The sequence below is a fragment of the Rousettus aegyptiacus genome, unplaced genomic scaffold (assembly GCF_014176215.1).
Source record: "Rousettus aegyptiacus isolate mRouAeg1 unplaced genomic scaffold, mRouAeg1.p scaffold_m13_p_5, whole genome shotgun sequence".
Taxonomy (NCBI): domain Eukaryota; kingdom Metazoa; phylum Chordata; class Mammalia; order Chiroptera; family Pteropodidae; genus Rousettus; species Rousettus aegyptiacus.
Window position 1 is genome coordinate 109,193,296 of NW_023416308.1, and position 21,513 is coordinate 109,214,808.

The 21,513-nt window shown below is 36.5% G+C and overlaps 1 protein-coding gene across 1 annotated transcript in view; it reads right to left on the reverse strand.

Moving 5' to 3' along the window:
• Positions 1 to 4,266: 4,266 nt before the first annotated feature.
• NUP160 (nucleoporin 160) overlaps positions 4,267 to 21,513 on the reverse strand; it is a 38,587-nt gene continuing 21,340 nt past the window's right edge. The window contains exons 18-36 of the mRNA XM_016146594.2: positions 21,369 to 21,502; positions 20,779 to 20,849; positions 19,940 to 20,099; positions 19,141 to 19,210; positions 18,467 to 18,565; positions 17,734 to 17,853; positions 14,794 to 14,889; positions 14,599 to 14,693; positions 14,407 to 14,503; positions 14,208 to 14,313; positions 11,343 to 11,503; positions 10,432 to 10,492; positions 9,573 to 9,683; positions 9,268 to 9,391; positions 8,529 to 8,630; positions 7,878 to 8,019; positions 6,567 to 6,692; positions 5,584 to 5,688; positions 4,267 to 5,343 (exon numbers count right to left, since the gene is read on the reverse strand). Of these exons, the coding sequence (XP_016002080.2) occupies positions 5,254 to 5,343; positions 5,584 to 5,688; positions 6,567 to 6,692; positions 7,878 to 8,019; positions 8,529 to 8,630; positions 9,268 to 9,391; positions 9,573 to 9,683; positions 10,432 to 10,492; positions 11,343 to 11,503; positions 14,208 to 14,313; positions 14,407 to 14,503; positions 14,599 to 14,693; positions 14,794 to 14,889; positions 17,734 to 17,853; positions 18,467 to 18,565; positions 19,141 to 19,210; positions 19,940 to 20,099; positions 20,779 to 20,849; positions 21,369 to 21,502 (2,070 nt within the window). The 3' untranslated portion in view covers positions 4,267 to 5,253. The remainder of the gene's footprint in view (positions 5,344 to 5,583; positions 5,689 to 6,566; positions 6,693 to 7,877; positions 8,020 to 8,528; positions 8,631 to 9,267; positions 9,392 to 9,572; positions 9,684 to 10,431; positions 10,493 to 11,342; positions 11,504 to 14,207; positions 14,314 to 14,406; positions 14,504 to 14,598; positions 14,694 to 14,793; positions 14,890 to 17,733; positions 17,854 to 18,466; positions 18,566 to 19,140; positions 19,211 to 19,939; positions 20,100 to 20,778; positions 20,850 to 21,368; positions 21,503 to 21,513) is intronic.

A 21,513-nucleotide genomic window follows, 5' to 3' on the forward strand; every position in this document is an offset into this window, starting at 1 on the left:
CTTTGGGTATAGCATTGAACAGTAGTAAATAAAATAGTGGGTCTTTTATGCTTTTGTGAATTTTAGAGCACAAAGATGATGCCTCATATAACATTGCTTATCAGCCGAAAAAAAAATCTCCAGAAGTTTTACTGCATACGAGGAAAACGCCTGAATTGTGGTAGAATACAGAAGCCTTCCCAGACTGACCCACTGGTATCCTCAACTTGCTTTCTGAGTCTTTCTTGAACACTTCCATCCCCTGTCCGTGTCCACCCCCATTCCCCGATCCCCTTTCTGAAGCCAGCCACTTGGAACATCACCTCTCTCACCTTCAGTCCTTCACGCAGCTGGAATACTGCATCACATGGCGAAATTTTTCAATTGCTCAAGACCTAATGCAGGCATTACCTCTTTAAACCTTTAATCTCAATGCCGAGCCCCTCCCCAGCACTCGACATTCCCACTGTCGATACTCCTCTTCCACTTCTAAATTGAGTTTAAGACTAAATTCAGTGGTATTTTTATATTCCTGGCTGCGGACTCGGTTTTATTAGAGCATAGTAATATCTAAAACATTTTTCGTGCACTTACTATGTGTCAGGCAGTGTCTAAGCTGTTTACATGTAGAATTAATTTGGTTCTCACCACAACCTAAATACTACTATCCACTATTTATAGGTGAATTCTCAGATTGTTTGTTGAATGCAAAAGCTGTGAAAGTAGCGACTTGTCTGTTTTGTTCCCTGTATATGAAATGCACATTCTGGAACATAAGCACTCAGTTTTTGAATGAATATAGTACATGAATATATACAAACTTGAAATAAGTAGTAAAAGTTATTTCCTTTTCTTGCCTATGCAAGGAATATGTGGATTGAAGTGCCCTGAGATTAGACTCCCAAGAATTGAAAAATTAACAGCTAGAAATGGGAGAATTTGCTGTTTTGAAGCTATTAGCAATTTCTGGATTTATTTCTTGAGGGGAGAGGCACTGAAATACGGAAGTTGTGTATAGGAGTTCTGAAACCGAACATCTGGATTCACAACTCAGCCAGCACCTTCCAGGTATGATCACTGGAACAAGTTTAACTTCTCTAAACTTGTTTTTGCAACTGTAAAAAGTGTTAGTACCAGTATCCATAGGGTTGTTGCAAAGTTTAAATGCCATCATAGTTTTAAGCTCTTTACATTGTACCAGGAATGAAATAAGCAATCATTATATGGTAGCTATTTTTACTATTAATGAGCCTTTTGTTTAGGTAAAAGTCCAGATCCTATTATAAAACTGGCTGTACCCAAGCTGCGATTATGAGCCAAATCACAATGCATATATATGTGAAAGGCTGCTTTTTGGGGGTTAAACTTAAATTTCTGGAGGTGGCTGTCAAGTTTATAACCAGAGTTCTCGACCCTAGCTGTTCTTAGAACCATCTAGAGAGTATTAAGATAATATAAGAATCTGAATCAGTTGAATGGAGGTGGGAGTGTAGGGCCCATATCAATTATTTTTTAAAAAGCTCTTAGGTTATTTTAATGCTTAGCCAGTGTTGAGAGGGAAACATGTTTTGCTGTTGTTGGCCTCACAGGTGTTAAGGATCTGGACCAGGGGTGGGCAAATTATGGCTGAATTGGGCCTGCCTTTTAAAGGGTTATACAAAGAAACAAACAAAAATATATATGCCAGAGACTGTATGCAGACTACAAAGCCCCATCTATTTATTACCTGGCTCTTTAGAATTGGTATTTGATGTTAATTTCCAAAAACAAAACAAAACAAAACAAAAAAACCCCCTGACCTTCCTGAATCCTTTTTAAAGCTCTAACTCTTGGAACTTCAACATGAGGTTACCTGTAGAGGTGGACTGTCCACAGAAGTCCCAGCTTCAGTAGGGAAGAGTGAAGTGTTGTGTGTGTTGATTTATCTGCACTGTTAATTCTGTCATGCCCCCGAATGGGCATACGCTGATCAGCTTAATTCTGATCGTGATCTCTGGACATTAGCCTGACTTCACAGGTTTAAGGGCTCAGTCCCCTAAAGGGCTGCTCTCACTTCAGAAGCCAGCTCCAGGTGAGGTCCCCAGGCCACCACAGTTCTGACTGGCTATAAAGTCAGGGGTTCCCATGACCTCTTCAAGTTTGCTAATAATCTAGAACCATCCACAGAATTCTGGAAAGTACTCATGATTATAGTTTATTATAAATGATACATATAGGGCAAGGTCTAGGAGGAAGCACAGAGCTTTCATATTGCCTCCCTATGGAATCAGGGTCTGGTGCCCTCCCAGCACATCAATGTTCTCCCATCAGGAAGCTCTATTTAGTGTCCAAAATTGGTGTCCAATTTTTTTCTGGGAATTCATTACTTAGGCATGGTTAATTAAATCATTGGCCACTGTGACTGTGATTGAACTCAATATCCAGGCCCCCTGTCCTCCCAGGAGGCTGGGCTGGCCCAAAGGTCCAACCCTATAATCATTATCACAGGGTTGGTCTTTCCAGTGACTGGCCCTGTTTTGAAACGAAGGCCCCGCCAAAAATCACCTCATTAGCATAATATTCCATCATTCAGGAAATTCCATGGGTTTTTGATTTCTGTGCCAGGAATCCGGGTCAAGGACCAGATACTATATATTTTTTATTAAACCACATTATTTGACCTTGTATTCTGATGTTCATTTAAACTGTGACATGTCATTTACTGAAACAAACATCTACTTTGGTCCTTTGAATAATAAATTGATCTTATGATGTTGGAGTTCTGTGTAGATTCTTGTGGCTTGGGGATTAATGATGAGTTACTGATTATGTTGTTGCTCTTAATTTGAGAAAAATAATTATACAGGACTATCTTTGTTTTTAGGTACACAGTTGGAAAGAATGGAGATTAAAGGAAACTTTAGAACTTTCTATAATTTATACTGTGTTCCAGTAGAAAAAATGTTGTATAGGTTGAGGTAAATTAGGTTGTCACCTGGAATATGTTCAGTGATCCTTTTTGTTGACTAATTATGAATCTCCCTTATATTTACATTCCCCTTAGCAAGGGGAAGGTTGATATCTGCCAGACCAGAGCATGCTGGGAACTTAAGAGTGGCCAATAGAAGAATCTATGAGGGTGGGCACAGTTGATGGTTTCTCTAAGCTTCCAATCCTGTACCAGGTTTTTAAGATTTTGTTTTTCTTTACCCCTAACTGTTCAGTGAAGTTTTAGGAAACAATACGGCCTGGACTTTGGGAGGGAATCAGAATGGGGCAAAGAGAGCCAGTAGTGAACTGGTGAGAGTTGAGCACTAGGGCTCTCAAACTGTTTTGGTGAGGAGAGCTGGCAGAGGTGACAAGATACTGCCAAGGTGGCTTTGTAGAATATATTAGCTTTATTGGAAGGTCACAAAAATCATAGTGATAAAGCTGGTAAGAATGGTTAATATGAGACTCAGTATGTCATAAACTGTATTAACAGAAATGACATCTATTTTTATTGTCATAGGCTGGTAAGGTAAGGACTTATCGATTACATTTTGTTAAATTATTTAAGAACTATAGAGTATTCCTCTAAGAGTCACACTGTTATTTAATGGCAGTGAAGTACTGAAAAAGGAAGGAGCCCTTTTAACATTTTTTGTATTCAAAAAAATGCCTGAGTTGGAAAAAACAAGGAATAATGATGCTTATATGGACTATTAAAATATAACATTGTCCAGAAAACAAAAATGCAGACCAAAACCAGTGAGAAAATGAAGTGAGAGAATGTGGGCACCTTCTGCTTTGGTTGGGAAACAAAGTGAGGAAGGTGGAAGAAAACAGACAGAAGAGCTGGGTTGGCTCCTGCATGGGTTCTAGGTCTTGAACCAAAACAGTGAGGACAGGAAAAGCCGGTCAGTCTTGTGAACTGCCACCATGGAAACCGCTGCTTTTATCAGCAACGCACATGGACAGCTCTGTAACAGAGCTGATCTCAAGTTACTTTTTGGCCTCCAGAAATGGCTACAACAGGGTTTGATATTTTCCAGATGTGGGTTTTGATCCATTAGTCACGCCTGAAGACATCAGGGTACATAGTAAGTGATGATACATTTTCTGTGAAACCTTTTTTTTGGTGATAAATGTGTATATAGGTCAAAATATATTTCTGGCCTGAGTTAGAAGACACAGGTTCAGAGAGCTTGAAGGGCAAGGGCTCTCTCAATCCCCAGTTGCCTCAAACTCTTCATATTAATCATGGCAGAGCTAAAATGTAAAAAGAACCATACACCGCAATATCTACCAATAACAGTACAAGAAAACTCACATTGTTATTTAAAATATATAATGTAAATATGGTATTGATAGTATAAAAATTAAAGGCTTATGAAAAACTCAAGAAAGGTTAAAGGGCATACAAGCAAGTAGTATACAGATCATTTCCTTAAAAGATAAATTTTAACATACAGAATAAAATACAAGATTTTGTTTTTCATTACCCCAAATTTGTGGGCATGAATGCTTTTGAATCTGACCAGGAATGTTTATATTTTGATCCAATACATTATTAGACTAACTGTATGATCAAGTCCGGCTTGATTATCATAAATCATAGAAGTTACAGAATTCACTTTGAAAATCTGTTATTTTACAAAATGGAGTTCTAATTTTTTCTTAGCTAAGAGTTTGCTCAACTTTAGCTTCAGAACCACATTCAATATAAGATATCTTCTTTGACAGCTGGTCATCATTTTAGGCTTCATCTAGGCAAATTGTTAAATACTTTATTGAAGATCATACAAAAACTCCACAATAAATAATGAAGAGAGTACATAAAATCATTAGCCTCTGTTCACAATACAGAAAATACATGTCAGTTCTGGACCAAAATAATTCCGTTGAAATACAAAAAGTGATAAGGAAGAATGAAAGGATTAGCAGTGACTGCTTTTGGTGGTCAGCTACAACAAACCAACAACCATCAGCTACTTTGGAAAGTGAAAGTGGGTTTTGATTTGCAGATAATGTCTTCGGTAGTTTAAAAAAATATAAACTCTAAGAAAGCTTGAGAATCATATACAAAAGCAGCTGTTTGAGACCAGGGTTGAAACCAGAAATTGTGTTAGCACCACCAGCAAGCACAGGTCCTGTGACTCACGTGCACTTCTCTCCTGCACAGAATGGCGACTTGAACGTTGTACACATCATTTATGGGTCTAAAAACCAGGTTGGAGGACAGGGTTCCTGTAGGGTAAAGTCTTAAGCCCTAAGAGGCACCAAGTGGTTACAAAGGCTAGGCAACCATCCAGATCACAAATTCCGACGATATAATAAATCCCGTGTTGCCGTATCGACTTTTTGCTGGTAGTCTTCCAATTTGTCAAGTATTTTCTGAGACAGCTGTAGGAGAAAAGGAAATCAGTACAGAATAAGTCAAGGACCAACAAAGATTGAGGTTAAGTCACTCTGACTTCACCAACCAGAGCTCCCCTAATAAAGATGTTAGTCATTCTGCTTCGTTTAATCACTATTCAGTATAGGAGTCTGCTTTGTGATTCTACTGATACAACTAGACTTCTCCGTTTTCCTTAATCTTTGAGAACTGAAGAGCAAGCTAGAAGGTATAACTTGGTGACTTACTGCAATGTTGTGACCGTTGGCACTGTTCTCTCTTAGAGCTTGGAGAAGCTGATCGATAGAAGAGTATGGAAGCCACACCATTGGAGCCGTTGCAGACAGTGGAAACTAAAAAGAAAAATATTGTTTGAAGAAAATCTGCAAATTGGACCATTTCTCCTAGGAAGTTACTGTCACAAAACCTGATTACATAAAATGCTTTACTTATTTTTTTTCACTATAAGAAACTGAATGTGTGCATAAGTATATACATATATACACATACGAAGTTAGAACCCCTCTCCTCTTTTCAACTGGGAACTTGTCCTTTTCTCAGTTAAATCGAATATATTTTTAAACTTATGCCATTTCTTATCTTAAAGGAGCCCTAAGGCTCCCAAGTTTATCCTATTAAGGATAAACACATTCAACGAAACTCTAAACTGTCAATGAGTGAAACTATTTTTAGTGTAAAATTTAGATTCAAATTATATGGAAAAATATTTAGAAAAGGAAAGCTCAACTTTTGAGGTTCTGAATACTTACTTTCCTTAGAGTTGAAGAGTTTGGCTCTACAGTTAACGAGACCTGGATTTTAGACCTACCTCTTCTATTTACCATCTGTCTGAGCTTTGGTAACTTATTTAAATTCTCAACCTCTCTTGGGTTTAAAAAAAAAAAAAAAGGATTAAAACAATCTCTCATACATTGTTGTAAGGATCAAATGAGAATACACTGGTAGAGACTCGGCAGGGACTTTGGCACACAAAAAATACCATTTTCTTCTTATTTACCTCCCGCCTCCAAATACTAACGAAAACCACATTCCTTTGATAGAGAAAAAATGAAATGTATTCCCATTTTATAAACAGGAAACTGGATCTTGGAGAAAACTAGTTGTATAACTATTACTAGTAAAGGTTAAATCCACCATTCTATTTATTTTCAGATCCTGGTTTTACTTAGTGTGATGATATAGAATTAAAGAAATGCGTACACATGCCTACCTCAATTCCAAAGTACTGATGTCCTTTCCCCAGAACAGCATCCACATATTCTGAAACCAAATCCACAGCTTCTTCTAAAAGGTCATAGTTTAAGTACAGACGCAGCAACTCAGCAGCATCAACTTTCTGTAAAGAGTCAGTGAATAATAACATCTATCTGTTTCCACCTCACCTGGGCAATGACCAAAGGGTGTTGAGTGCCTGTCTCCCTTGCATTTCTACTTCTCAATATGAATAAATGAGCACCTTTGTTTACTTATCTTGGTTTATTTATCTTGGGATACAAGCTGGATTCCCAACAGCCCAGTTACCCTCTAAACACCTTGTGAGACCCTATCTGTTAAGGTATTTCTCCTGTTTTGTGATCTAAGATACATATTAATTATTTTCAACTGTGTCCGCATTAGTGAAATTCAACAAACCTTCCCAGAAGTGCTGAGAACTAAAAAGACAGAATGTTCACATTAATTCTCAGAAATGTATGACTGACAAATGCAAAAGAAGTTAAAAGAATCATCACTTTAAAAACCTGAGTCAAATCTGTAATAACTTAGGGTGAAAGAAAAGTAAATAGAGCCTCAGTTTGGAAGGGTTCTACTTACATTAACTGCGCTTTCTATATTCTGACTGATCACAATCAACCTTTACCATCTTAGCTGATTCTCTATTTTCTAACTTAAAAAAAAAAAAAAAAACCAACGAATCAATTTTCTGGATTTTAAGCTTACATTCTTTCTTTCCCTATTCTTTCCAATTGATTTCAGATAAGAGTAGTTCTCAAACACAGGAGTTCATCAAATCAAATTAAGGGCTTGTTAAAAAATAGATCCTGGTCCTAGATCTGATACTTTGATTCTGTAAGTGCAGGACGAGGCACAATAATCTATATTTTGAAGAAGCCCATTACCCAAATAATTCTAATGCAAGCAATCCAAAAATCCAATTTTGACAAAAACTGAAAGAAACACTGTTATAAGTTATTTGAAGACTACTCTATCCACTCCTGCGAATTTCTTGAGTAATGTATAGTAAATACTGTGCCATGCATATACTCATTGTTCTAAATATACACTCATTGTTCAGTGAAGGCACAAGCAAACATTAACTTACTAACCTGCAGAGCTTAAAATCTAATCACCTGGTACTTCATGTGAAACTGAAGTCAAACTATTTCGTTTTTAGCTATGATTGAGAAGCTGCCCAAAGTGCATGTCCGCAGATTATCACTTTTTTTTTTTTAATCATCTTATGAGGTTATTCTGAATGATAGAGATCAGCTTCTTAGTCTCTACAAGTGAAGATACCACTTACCTTATAACTGTTTATAAGCCAATTTGGCAGAGGTACTCCATGAGACAAAAGCTTGTTGATTACACAGTGGTGGTATAAGTTATTTTGGACTTTGTACCTTTCCAGGTAAGCTGACAGTAGTCGCCATGCTTCATCTGTAGCACTTGATAAAAGCGAAAGGACTAATGAGTTCCAGATTCTTAACAGGTATTTACAGTACCATTCAAAGCACATATTTACAAGGAAAAAAATTGCAGAGGTTCACAACTGAATTGATAATATAGCTAAATGGCAACTAATATTACTAGGGTCAATGTGATTTAGGGGTAGTACTAGAAAAAAACTAAATGACTTGGGCTCTTATATTTCTCTCCCACTAATTGCATATATAACTTGACTACACAATTCGCTTAACTTCTTTGTTCCAAATTTCCAAAATACAAACAATTCTGAGGTTGAAAGACTCCCAAACTGTAAAATGCTATATTTCTAAAGTGCTAAGCTGCATAATACAAATTGTAAATGCAATTCAAGGAAGGGAAGTTTCCTGAGGGTTGTTAGAGGAGGATACCAAATACACTGAAGTAGAGACAGGCAGACACTAATTGGGCGCACCAGGGAAGTATCTGGAGGCTAAACCCCCACAGGGTCAGGTGAACACCAGGGCTGTACCTGGACTCCTTCGTGGTGATGATGGTTGAGAGCTGATTGGTTGCTAGCCAGGCCCAGGCTTCTGCTTGTGCTGTCTCTCCTCCAAACTGCAATTTGATGCATCTGCAAAAAAAAAAAAGTTCCACACACACAATAAACTAATTTGCTAAAAAGTACCACCTAATTTTGTTACTAAAACTAGAGATAAGAAGACAACTTTAGCTCTGGTCTATTGCCAAATCACTGCTGGGGCACTGGCTCTTCCCTCCCCTCAGAGCCTCATGACTGAATGCCCCACAAGGCCATCAATTAAGAGATAATTTATTTCAAAGAGAAAACTGATGATAAAAAACTCTGAACTTTAAAAAGCAAACTATTTGACTAAGTTTAAAGTAACTTCGATACGGAGGATTTTTAAATAATGCTTACAGAAGCCAAAAGATGTCCTAAAGGACTAGAGAGAACATGTGCCTTGTCTAAAATGGACACTACCACTTAACCTAGGTTATCTACTGTCATTTGGGAATGTGGGTCAATGCCAGGTCTTCTGATTTCTCAAGAGAAGCTAGAAATCAAGATTTAAAAAATCACGATCAACTAAAGAAACATAAAAAACATCTTTGTATGGACTAAAGAAAAACACTTCTTTAAAGCACAACTGGTTTACAGGGTACTGGCTCATGTGACCACTGCTACACACTAAACAACAGTTATTTCTGCATTAGAAAATTAAGACCATAAAAGACAATGTCATACATACTTGAAAGCAAGTCCCTCAAAGATTGGTGATAAGGGAAGCTTAAAAGTCTGACAGAGCATTATGGCAGTGTCGAAAAGGCCAGCCTGAACCAAGAGAGTGACAATCTCTTCTGCTGATGAACTTCCTGTGGAAACAGAAAAGTGCTATTTAGTGCAACAAGCAGTCTATGCCAATGAGACCAAAGACCCCAAAGATGGCTTGTTAATGAATATCTCAGAATAACAATGACATGCTTTACACTCACATCCTAGGTCCTCTGCCTGACCCTAAAATATGCTGCTGGTACTGACAAACTGAACTCCTACCTGCAACTGCAACTGCTGACGGTTCATGCTGAGCCAAAGTGAGGCGAATGCGAGCCAGGGAACACTCTTTCTCCAGATCTTCCAGTTCTAGGATTTCAATCTGCCGATTTGCTATAAGCCAAAGATAAACATTTTCAATTTTAAAAGTACAAAAGAAGTGCCAATCAGACTAACTCAACTTGTTAATTTCCATTAAACATTAAGGAACATTCAGTTTAATTTCCAAAGGCATGAAGATGGGGAAAAAACAGAAGGGTCAATAAAACTTCACTTAAAAAATAAAGCAACATCCCTGCTTTACATGTACAGCTGAGTCAAGTCAAAGCAGTGCTCTAATAACAGTAACTGCAGTTGGGGAGGTACTGAGACGGCACTTTACATATAATGTCACTTAACTCTTACGACCGTGAAATATTATTATCTCTACCAGCAAAAAAGGATCATGCCCAATGTGAGAGGCAGAACTAAAACCAAGAGTGTCCAGCTCTAGAGCCCATGCTCTTTAAGAAGGGTTATCATGCCTCCGTGGTAATATCAAAGGAACCTGATTAAACAGAAGTTTGGTACTAAGCTGATTTAAATATAACAAGCAATAAAAACACACTTTTTAAAAGCATTTTCATGTCTCATACAGCCAAAGTTTTCAAAAGGCTATGAAATGACAAACCTTTAGCAAATTAAAATATTGAAAATACACCAAAAAGGAATATTGCAACATTTTTAATATAACTGCAATGTATATAACATATAATATACAATATATATACTATAACATAAATACTAGATATATAAATACTACTACTATAATACTACAATTTAATTACTGTCTGGCCAAGATCAGTGTGAGACCCCAACTCACTTGGGGCAGCTGTGCATTCTCCGTCATGATTCCTCTTAGGGGATGCTCCAGGGCGATCATACTGAAAATACAAACGACTTATTTGTGAAAACTTATTTATTTTATTTCTGATGTAATTAACTATGATCCAGAGCATCCATGCTTAAATTCTCTCAATATAAATCATGTTTATTTCAACTAGCATAGCTCTTCTTACAAAGCTACTGTAACTAGCAGACAAAGAAATGGAGTGTGCGCCAAGCTGGCTCACTTGGCTATAACACGCAACTGAGTCCAGGAACATAGATTTGATCTCCATATAAACCACCTGACTTTCTTTGGTTCCAGAGTTATAGTCTCCACCCGTAACCCTGGAAAACAGCCTAGGAAATGCAAGAACTTTTGAATATAAGCAGCTGGTCATATAAACTCCATCAGAATGACAGGAAAAATTCCAAGTGCATGTCCTTTAAAAAAGTAACTGTAGACTGAATTTACAGAAATAAATGAAGTAAAAGCAGCTACTACCATCTATTGAGCACTTTTTGTAGGCCAGGCACTGTCACAGGTCTAAGCAATTTCTATATGTATTACTTCATTTAATACCCAAACATTCTGATAATGTAGACATTATTATGATCATCCCTATTTTATGCAAAAGGATAACTGGACAGCAAAAGATTAATTTACCTGAAGTTAGTCTAATCTAACTCTAAAACCACTCAGCAATACTTGTTCTTAAAATAATTCTAAACTGGGGTACTAAAGGGGTAGTAATTTATAACAATTGAATTGCTGCAAAAATGGATTAAGTTTATAATACCCCAGCAGAAATTTTAAATGAAATGAAGCAAAATGAGGTAATAGTTTTGAAAAGACCAAATCAAATAAATTAAATGATCCTCAGATCCCAAGAGGGAAAGTTTTCATACCACTGCACCAGATGCTGGCTGCACAATCCACGCATATTCTGGACGAATAAGTCGTAAACAATTAATAGCAGCCAGGTAACAGTTGCCTTGCTTCTCAAGTCCTCGGAGAGTTCGAACCTCTCTGCCAAGACGCATTCCGTACTCAAACATCACTGTGCCAGCTATGAGGCAACAATAAATCAGACATTAGAATTACAAAAATGTTTCTTTAGAGACACAGAATTGCTTTACTTATCAAATTTAAATTAAAATTTAAAACAAAATTGAGCTTAAAGACACAGAAAATCATGTTAGTAAGGATGTAGAAAAACTGGAACCCTTGTGCACTGCTGGACAGAATGTAAATTGGTGCAGCCGCTACGGAAAACAGTATGGCAGTTCCTCAAAGAATCAAAAATGTAATTAATTACCTTATGATCCAGCAATTCCATTTTTACGTATGTATTTCACAAAATTGAAAGCAAGATCTTGAAGAGATAGTTGTACACCTTTGTTCATGGTAGCAATATACATAATAGCCAAAAGATGGCAGGAACCCAAGTGCCCATTGATGGATAAATAAAATGTGAATATGTATACAATGGAATACTATACAGTGGGAGTCTTAAAAGGGAAGGGAATTCTGACATGCTACAGCATGGATGATCCTTGAAGACATTATGCTAAGTGAAATAAGTCAGTCAAACACAAAAAAATACTGTATGATTCCAGTAGCCAAATTCAAGGAGACAGAAAGTGGAATGGCGGTGGTTGCCAAGGGCTGTGGGAGAGGGGAATAGAGGGTTGTTTAATGAGTATAGAGTTTCAGTTTTGCAAGATGAAAAAATTGGGGGTGGGGGGAGGGTTGGTTGCATAATAATGTAGATGTACTTAATTAACACTACTGAACTGTACACTTAAAAACAGTTAAGAGGGTAAATGTTATGTGTAATTTACCACACTTAAAAAAACTGGTTTCTGAATGCTAATAACTCTTATTATCAACTTATGTTTTAACACAAGATTAAAAAAACAATGGGATGTTGTTTAATGAGTATAGAGTTTCTGTTTTGCAAGATGAAAAGAGGTCTGGAGATTGGTTACACAGTAACACAAATTACTTAACCCTACGGACCACTTAAAAATGGTTAAGATTGTAAAGTTTATGCTATATATATACTTTACCACAATTTTTAAAAAATCATGTAAAACGTTACTTTTGACTTTTAAGTATTACATTTCCAGATAGGGCAGAAGATTAGCTTAGAGAGCTAATCTCAGCCAAACTGTCATTTATCCCTACCCAGGATTCTGAGACCAAGAAATGTTTGCATGCTCTGCTCAAGAATACACTCTTATTTTTATAATGCTTTACACAGGTTGAAAAAATATTTTTCTGAGACAACATGGGACTCCAGAAACTAAACAGCATTTAAAAATTTTCTTTCAGTTTTCAAATGAAACCATTTTATTCCAACCAATATTTTTGAGTGCTTGTAATATGTATGACATTTTGTTAGAAAAACAGTTTTGCTCAAGAAAGACCTTAACATTAATCTAGCTAAACTGGTATTAAACAGACTGATATAATGGATGTTGTTATTGTGGAAGCAAACGGTGGGAGATCTTTAACCTGTATTTCCCTTCCTGCATGATTCAAGAAAATAAAAAATGTGCAAACATGTTCAGCCATTAGGAATATTAAGAACATGCCTACAAAATTACTTCCATCCATTCTTTCCAATGAGAATTAGCAAGAAACCTAATGAAAAATTCTGGGTGAAATGGTAGACGTTCCAAAAGGGACTACAATGCTTATCTTGTAAAGTATGATCTTAACACAGACCTGCAATTCCGTTGTTTTAGCTGTTCTGATAAAGACTTTGGTCATCATAGAAATTCCAATTGAAATATATTCTACAAAAATGACTGGACTATAGTCTTCAAAACTATGAGTGTCCTTAAAGGGAAAGTAAGGCTAAATGAAGTGATTCAGATTAAAAGAGACTATGATGAATAAATGCAGTACATGATTCTAGATCAGAGGGTAAGGAAAATAGTGAGGTATGTACTAATAAAAATCATTATGACAATTGGCACAGTTTAAGTACGAGCAGCACATCAGATTATAGCACTACATGTACATTTAATTCACAAAATTCGTTACATTTCATTAATTTGATAATTGCACTGAAGTTATATAAAAAATGTCCTTAGGAGACACATCGGAAGTATTTCTGCATTGAGTCCTGATGTCTGCAACTTACTCTCAAAAGGATCGGCAAAATTAAGTAAGGAAAAAGAGGTCAATGCAAAATGGCACAGGAACTCAACAACCAGCCACAAGAATGCAAGATACCTGTAACTGAAAAAGTTTCTTTTATAATTAGATAAATGAGTCTATGGCCATGCCACCTGAACAAGCCTGATCCCTCTGATCTTGGAAGCTAAGCAGGGTTGGGCCTGGTTAGTACTTGGATGGGAGACTACCTAGGAAGACCAAGTAATGTAGGTGTAAAAAAAAAAAAATAAGGGATTGTAAGCTGACAAGGTCCTTGCAATCTGTGAGGTCAATCAATGGTTGCCTCGCCTAAAATAATAAAATAAAAAAACAAAATCAGATAAATGATATATGTATAATGCCATCTCACTGGAAATGCCTCAAGAATGTTCTAGAATGAAAGTACGTATCTTTAATGCTAACAGGTAATCTTCAAAAGATGAAGCTTATATTGCCCTTAAACATAATTTCCCCAAGTGCTTGTAGAGAACACTTGTCCAATGGTAAAAGGTAAAAATTACATAGGTCGAATACAATATTTTTGTAAAACATGATTAAACTGATAAGGTTGACACTAAGTGTGACTGTCAGTTTCAACTGCTTACCCTTTCGATAATTGTGGCGATAGATGTGAAAGGCATATAGAAGCTCATAGTAATTATGAGTCATAAGGTCTACAGCTCTGGCCCGTGATTCAATTATCCCCACAACCTAAGGAAGGGGAAGCAATCAGATATCAAAGTTAGAAGCTATCAGGACAAGCACCACAGTTGTGTCTGGTCATCAGGGGAAAAATAAAATTACCTCGTTATGCAGATTCACATAGGGAAACTCTACAAGATCCTGGAGCTGAGAGCGTTCACAGAGAACCACCACCAGCTGTCGTAAACAATCTAACTGCCTAAGAGGAAAGAAAGGGACATGAAGATGAATTCTTAGTGGATTAAAAAGGGTTGGCAAACTGCCTTCTCTAAAAGACTGAGGCTGACTACCTACCTGCTAGAATCAGGAATTTGGGTTAAGGCCTCATACGCTTCACTATTGTGACCCAAATCCAAATGATGTTTGAAAATGCATGTCCTTAAAGTAGCCTAAAGTATCAAAAATATGGGGTAAAAGGACAACTGAAATTAAAATATCACATCCATGACAAACCTCAAGAAAAATAACTAGATTATAGCTAGTTCTTACCTGACTTTTCCAGTCATCGCCTGCTTCAGTAATTGCTGATGTAGCCAACTGAATAACCAGTTCAGGCAAACCAATAACATCTAGTAGACGTAAAACCTACGGAGAAATAAAAGAAATTTCCATTAAAATTAATATGCTAGTGCACTTCAAATTGAAAAATGACTTTAAATCAATCAGATAACTTGGCAAAGTCAAGATTAAATCAAAAGTGCCAAGATGAACAGGATTATCTAGTCAATATTTAAGATTTTCCTTTAGATTCTACTGTTTAATAACAGGCTTGTTGTAAAAACTTTCTATTGGTCTTTTCTGTTCTCAGCTCTGTCTTCAGTGTTCATAATAGGCTTATAGTTGTTGAATGAAGGAACATAGACAATTTTGCTACTAACTTTTCCTATTGCTGTTTAGGTCACAGATGAATTTAAACCCTAGTAAATAAATTAGCACCACTGCCTTATAAAAACCCTAAAAAATATACATTAATGTTTGATACGACTCATTTCTAATACAACACAGAACAGCACTCTTCAAACTTTTAAAAGTGTCCACCCTATTAACAGAGTCCATGTAATACTCCTCCTGACGTGTACATTTATACACACACATTCTCTAATATGTGTATAACACACTCAAAATATAAATTTATAAAGAATGAAAGATAAAAATAGCTTAACATTTTATTTATTAGTACTTATTATTTGCTTTTTCTTTATTCACAGTACAAAAACAACCTTTTTTTGTTCTGGATGTTTAGCTTTTTTTTTTAAGGTTATACTTTTCACTGAAGTGTAACATATATTTAGAAATGTAAACAAATCCTAAGTATATAGCTGGTTGGCTGTTCACGAAGTAAACATATTCATTCCCAGAACCCAAATTAAGCATTCTGAAGCCCTCATGTGACTTCCTCCAGGCACTACTGACTTTTAATAGTTTTGTTTTTAATTTTATGGAAAAAACCTTGTGGTATGTATTTTCTGTGTCTGCCTTCTTTTGCCTGACATGTTTGTAAGATCGATCTATGTTATTACATGCAGCAATTCATTTCATTGAAAAAAATATACCATAGTTCATTGATCCATTCTGTTAATGAACACGAGTTGTTTCTTATACATGACTTTTATGAATATGCTGCTTGAAACATAATCACACAACTCTTTCAGTTAGTATGTATGTCTGTCTAGATATATTTAGAGCTGCAGTTACTCAGTTATAAAGTATGACTGGAGCTACCAGATACTGACAGTTTCCCACAGAGGCTGTAACTGATTTATACTCCACCACAAGTGATTAGGATGCTTAATGTCTTGATAATTTTCATGGTTTTGTACTATCTTGAATTGACATTTCAATTCAAGGTATACTTAGATTTTAAAATAGCATTCCTGAAAAGTTCAAGTGTTTCTGGCTGATTCTTGTCAGAACTGAGTATAGATTGTTACTGTTTTTACCTTGCAACATGGCTGATGAAGAGCCTGTGTCAAAGGCAGAAGTGTTAGCCCTAAATTTTCTTCATTTGGTTGTACTTTCTTTGTTATTATCTTCAATCTGGCTTCACTGCAAACATTTTAAAAGCCACATCCATATTGTAAAGGTGATTTTCATGAAAATTAAGCAATATAATGTGTAATCAATTTAATCAGGCAAACGTAACCTACTGAAATCAAATGATGAGAGTGCCACCATGCACCCGTGCTGCTAGCTGTGGCACACGCACTCTTCCCGCAGATGCCTAACTTGAGACTAAGTGATAAGTGACCACATGGTAAAAGGACAGACTAAGGGCACCAGAGTCAATCCTTATATTAAATATTAGCACACCCTGATTTATTTCTTCTGTGAGTGAGAATTCTAGTATTTTCTTTTCAAGCCTCACTGTGGGGTCCACTAGAGCAGTGATTCTTAATGTTTTTGAACTGTAAATCAGTAAATTTCTTCTAATGAAAGCCATCAAGCCTCTCCACAGGAAAAAACACAAACATTTTGCACATAATTCCAGGGGATTTATTAATCCTTCAACTCTATCTGGCTTCCTATTAAAAATCCTTACTTAGAATTCAAAATAACTTTCTCATTAGTAGAATGGTAGAAGGTTATTAAGAGCTACAAATCTACTTTAGTATAAATTCATTCATCTCTTTAACAAGCAATGAACAGCCCTTGGTTGCAATTACTTTTGGGCGGAAAATCCAAATAACAAATAACACATAAATACCTAAAAATACGATATCAAGAAGAGCTAAATGTTATAAAGAAGAATAAGATGGGCAAGGAGATTGAAAACCATGCCTCAGTCTGCATGTGTGCACGTATGGGAGAGAGAACAAGCAGGCACGAGTGCGTGAGCACAGAGTTATTCCACACAGGTGAGGCAGGGAGGAACTCGCTGAGGAGGTGACACATGAGCAGTGACCTGAATGAAATGAGGGTGTGACAAACCTGCCTATCTGGCAGAAGACCATTCCAGGCAGAGGGAACAGCAGGAAGAAAGGTCCTGAAGGAAAAAAGGTATGTGCCTGGCTCGCAGGAGATGGCAGAAAGGCCACTATCATTACAGCTGATTTACCAGAGAAAAGAGTGGTTGGTGGAAGGGTCAGGAGAGTCACCCACCCAAGGGCCAAAGCATGAACTAAGGCCACATAAACATCACAGGCTAACTTTTTGAGATAGCAGTAAGACTAATATTAAGTAATAAAATTCTAATGATGATTGGGCTAATAAAATGATATGAAGTGTACTTTGTTCAAGTTAAAAACGCTTATCAAATTTAATTAAAAATATGTTTCTTTAATTTCCTAGGCAAATTCATTTTCTCTTTAGTTGGAGGTTCAAGGAACAATTAAATTTCTGTATTATTCTCCAAAAATACCCGAGCAATACATTTCGGATACAGTTCTACATAGGGTGGGGGAAGAAGGGCCAAACTGTGACATAAGGCACCTTATCATAATACTGCAGCCTGGGGCTGGACACGACCTCCCCGTCCTCTGACCGGATCAAGCGATCCAAGAATTCCTCTTTGCCCACTTCAGATGCTGCCTGGCAGAAACATTCCAGAGCCTAGAAAATAAAAGAATGCAAAGTGACTTATAATGAATCGTCCTAATTCTAGGTGCCTATGTACTAGGGAAAGCCAAAAAAACCCACCCCATATTGTTTAAGACTATTGACTACATTCACAAGTTTTGCCATTCTAAATTCTAACTGATGCATTAATATTTATTTATCTTACTTTTAAACTTAAATGCTATTAAGAAGTAAACTTTAATAACTGATGGATAAATATACAATAAAGCAACTACAGCAATATGTTAACATTTGTAGAATTTGAGTGGTAAGTATATAATTGTTTAATGGGGAAAACAGCAACATTAAAAAAAGGTGTAATGGACATATAAAGAAATAAATTTTATTTACAAAAAATGCACCCCTAAAAACATTTGCACAAGGGCAGGAAGGTTTTACTGTTTTCTTTATATTTTCCTCTGTCCTAACTATTCTGTAAAGTACATAAAGCTGAACAGTCCGCACAGGTATATCGTGCTCCTCTACGGCACTCGTCGTCCTCTTTATCCTTATCTAGAGGATTCTGTGCATCCCCTCCCACTTAGTTAGGTGGAAACTAAATGTCCTCCTTGCACTAAAGTTTGTTCATCACTCAAATGCAGTTTACCTTCTGTCCCTCTCCTGTAACCAGGTAACATCGTCCCAGCATAAATCGACAGGAACCAACATTTACTTGACACCAGGGATGTAGCAGTTGAATATAATCCTTAAAGATATAAAAGGTGCTTTCTGATTAAGAAAATAAATACTATTTAAAGAGATACTCATTTCCAAGTTCTTCACAGAGAGAGAGAAAATAGTGGCCAATCAATATAAAAGTTGTATTTCCTGAAATCGCCTGGAGAGTAAAACCTAATCCTGTGAATCAATTCTCATATTAGGCTATGAGACACTTTAAGAAAGCAAACAGGACACCAATAACAATACACACGTAAACACAAAAAGGTTTTCTACCTTAGCACTTTTGGTATTTACTGCTTCAATGACTAGATTCCAGTAAAAGATTAATATGAAGGCAATGCTATATTTGTTTTACTACAAAGAGAACCTAATAGAGATCATTTTAAAAAGGGGCTCTTTCAGAAAAAATTGTATTAGGAATGATACAATAAAGATGAAGTAGAGATAATCTTTCTGGAGTATCTTTTGGTGCAATCATTTATAAATTATTGTGGTTCTTATTATCAGCACAATTAAAATAAAGGTAACATTTACAAAGAAAAAAATTCCAGAAATCTCATTCTTTACAAAAATATATCTGAAATATTCGCTAGTACTCACCTGCAATTGTATATACTGACAATTTCCCATCAAACATTCTAGAAAGAGGCAACCGGGATTGCTAGGCCATCTAGTCACTAATTAAGGAGATTTTTCACTTTTCAAGCAAAGCTTAAACGTCCACATTGGGTTGTCAAACTCCATGAAATGGCTTAATTTTAAAAAAAAGGAACAGATAAGGTGGCAGAGCACATATTCTTCTGACATACTATGTAACCTTAATACTAGACAAAGATAATGAAAAGGTCATATACTAGGATCCTACTCATCTAGATTAGAACTCAATTAACCACAGGATAAATCACGTATTTCATCCCTAGGTGGTCATTTCTAATTCCAGCTAATAAACTGCACGAGACTGCTGTTGGTACTAGTGGACACCCAGCATCTAACACAGTCTCCAACATACAGAGACATTCAAATACACTCGATGAATAATGATTTAAAAGAGAACTAGGTATTAAATATGTGCACACCAATAAAATGTGGCTCAACTCCTGAGCAAGAAGAGGAGTCACAGACCAGTGGTCCCCAACCTTTTTGGCACCAGGGACTGGTGCTCCTATGCGAATCTAATGCCTGATGATCTCAAGTGGCGCTCAGGCGGTGATGCTAGTGCTGGGGAGTGGCTGCAAATACAGAGAAGCTTCGCTTGCCAGCCCGCTGCTCACATCCTGTTGTGTGGCTCGGTTCCTAACAGGCTATGGACTGGTACCAGTCTGTGGTCTGGGGGCTGGGGACCCCTGCCTTAGATTTAGATAGAAGAAACCTTTCTAGTGGCTTTTAAATAAAAGGATACAAGAGCTGCAATAAATAATTGGTAATTGCAGTAATCATCTCAGGCCAATTCAATCCAGTTTGGCTCAGAGGTGCCTTTGGTTGAGAGAAGAGATGAGATATAATGTGTTTTCTGGCAACTTCTTGGAAGAATAATTCCACAATTGTCTGAGGGCTAGATACTTAAAAAGAAAAAGTTATAACAATCACCAACTTGTGATAGTAATATCAATATTCAATTCATTTTATGCCCATAATAAAGAACATTTATTATTTCAAAATATAAAACACATAACTGGTATAATGGCAATAAAAATAAGTTTGTTAACTGTAAAGTACTATACCAATGCAATAAAAAAGCCACTTAAATCAACATTGCAGTCATTTCTTTTCACTAGTCTCTTATGTATCCTCCCTACAAAATGCTGACAATAAATACAGTCCCAAGCGTCCAAGTGTTATGCCAAAATACCACAAAACGAATTCTCCAGAATGGTTCTCAAGCATGAGCGGGGCTGATTCTGAATATCTGCTGATTAATACGAGATTACAAAAGCTACCTAAAGTAAATTTAAAAAGTGATTTTGTTAAATTTATCAGTGGAATATCAATACACAACCAAAAAGCTGCAGTGTGAATACACATACACACATCTTTCATTTATATCTGACTGGAACTATGGTTTCACAAGACCCCTTGTCACAACCAGAGGTCTTAGGTCACAGCTTTCTTACACCCTCTCACAATGACAGCAGCAGTGCCTAGCCAAACTTTTTACAGCAAAGGTGGCAAAGGACCACTTCAGTGAATATGTATTAAGTGCCACATTTAAATCAAATGCATATACAAGCCAATCCTTACCAAACTTATTTGCCATTAAAGCACCAGAGTCAGTTAGTTCCAGTACTGATAAGTGTTGGAGATTAGACTCCCTATGAGAAAAGGGAAAAAAGCAGTTTAATAACTTCTATGCCAAATATTACTTCAACCAAGTTATCTTATCAAGAAGTTATTATAAACAGCAAATTGAACATGAAAACTCCATTCAAATCATGAAAAAATCCAGAATAGTTATAGTTTAGATTGTTGCCCTCAATATTATACAGTGATCCTTCGATGAAAAGCCAGAGCAGAAATTTCTCTTAGACTTTCCCATGTCAGAGAAAATAATGGTTTATTTGATTGAAAATGTGAATCCTGTGAATTTTCTTTCTTCTTTTGGTTATAAAGAATCTTAGGTTCCCTTTAATAACTAGTACAATGTTTTATATATGGCCTAATTTTCCCTCTGACCTCATTTTATCATTTTGCCTTCAACAGGATTTATCTTTATGTTGTACACACACAAATGAAGCCTCCAAAAGCTCTCTGAATTTTAAAGGCAAAATATATGACAGCATAATATATATAATTTTTTTTTCTTACAAGACAATGAAAAAATATAAACTCACAGTGTGTCAACTGGAACATCAGTTGCCAAGCACTGACTTCCCCACTTAATGAGATAATAGGATAAGAGTAGGGGAGCTGTTCGGTGTAGTAGGTCTTGCTGTGCTTGAAAAAGCTGACCGACTCCCAAAATCACCTACATGTGAC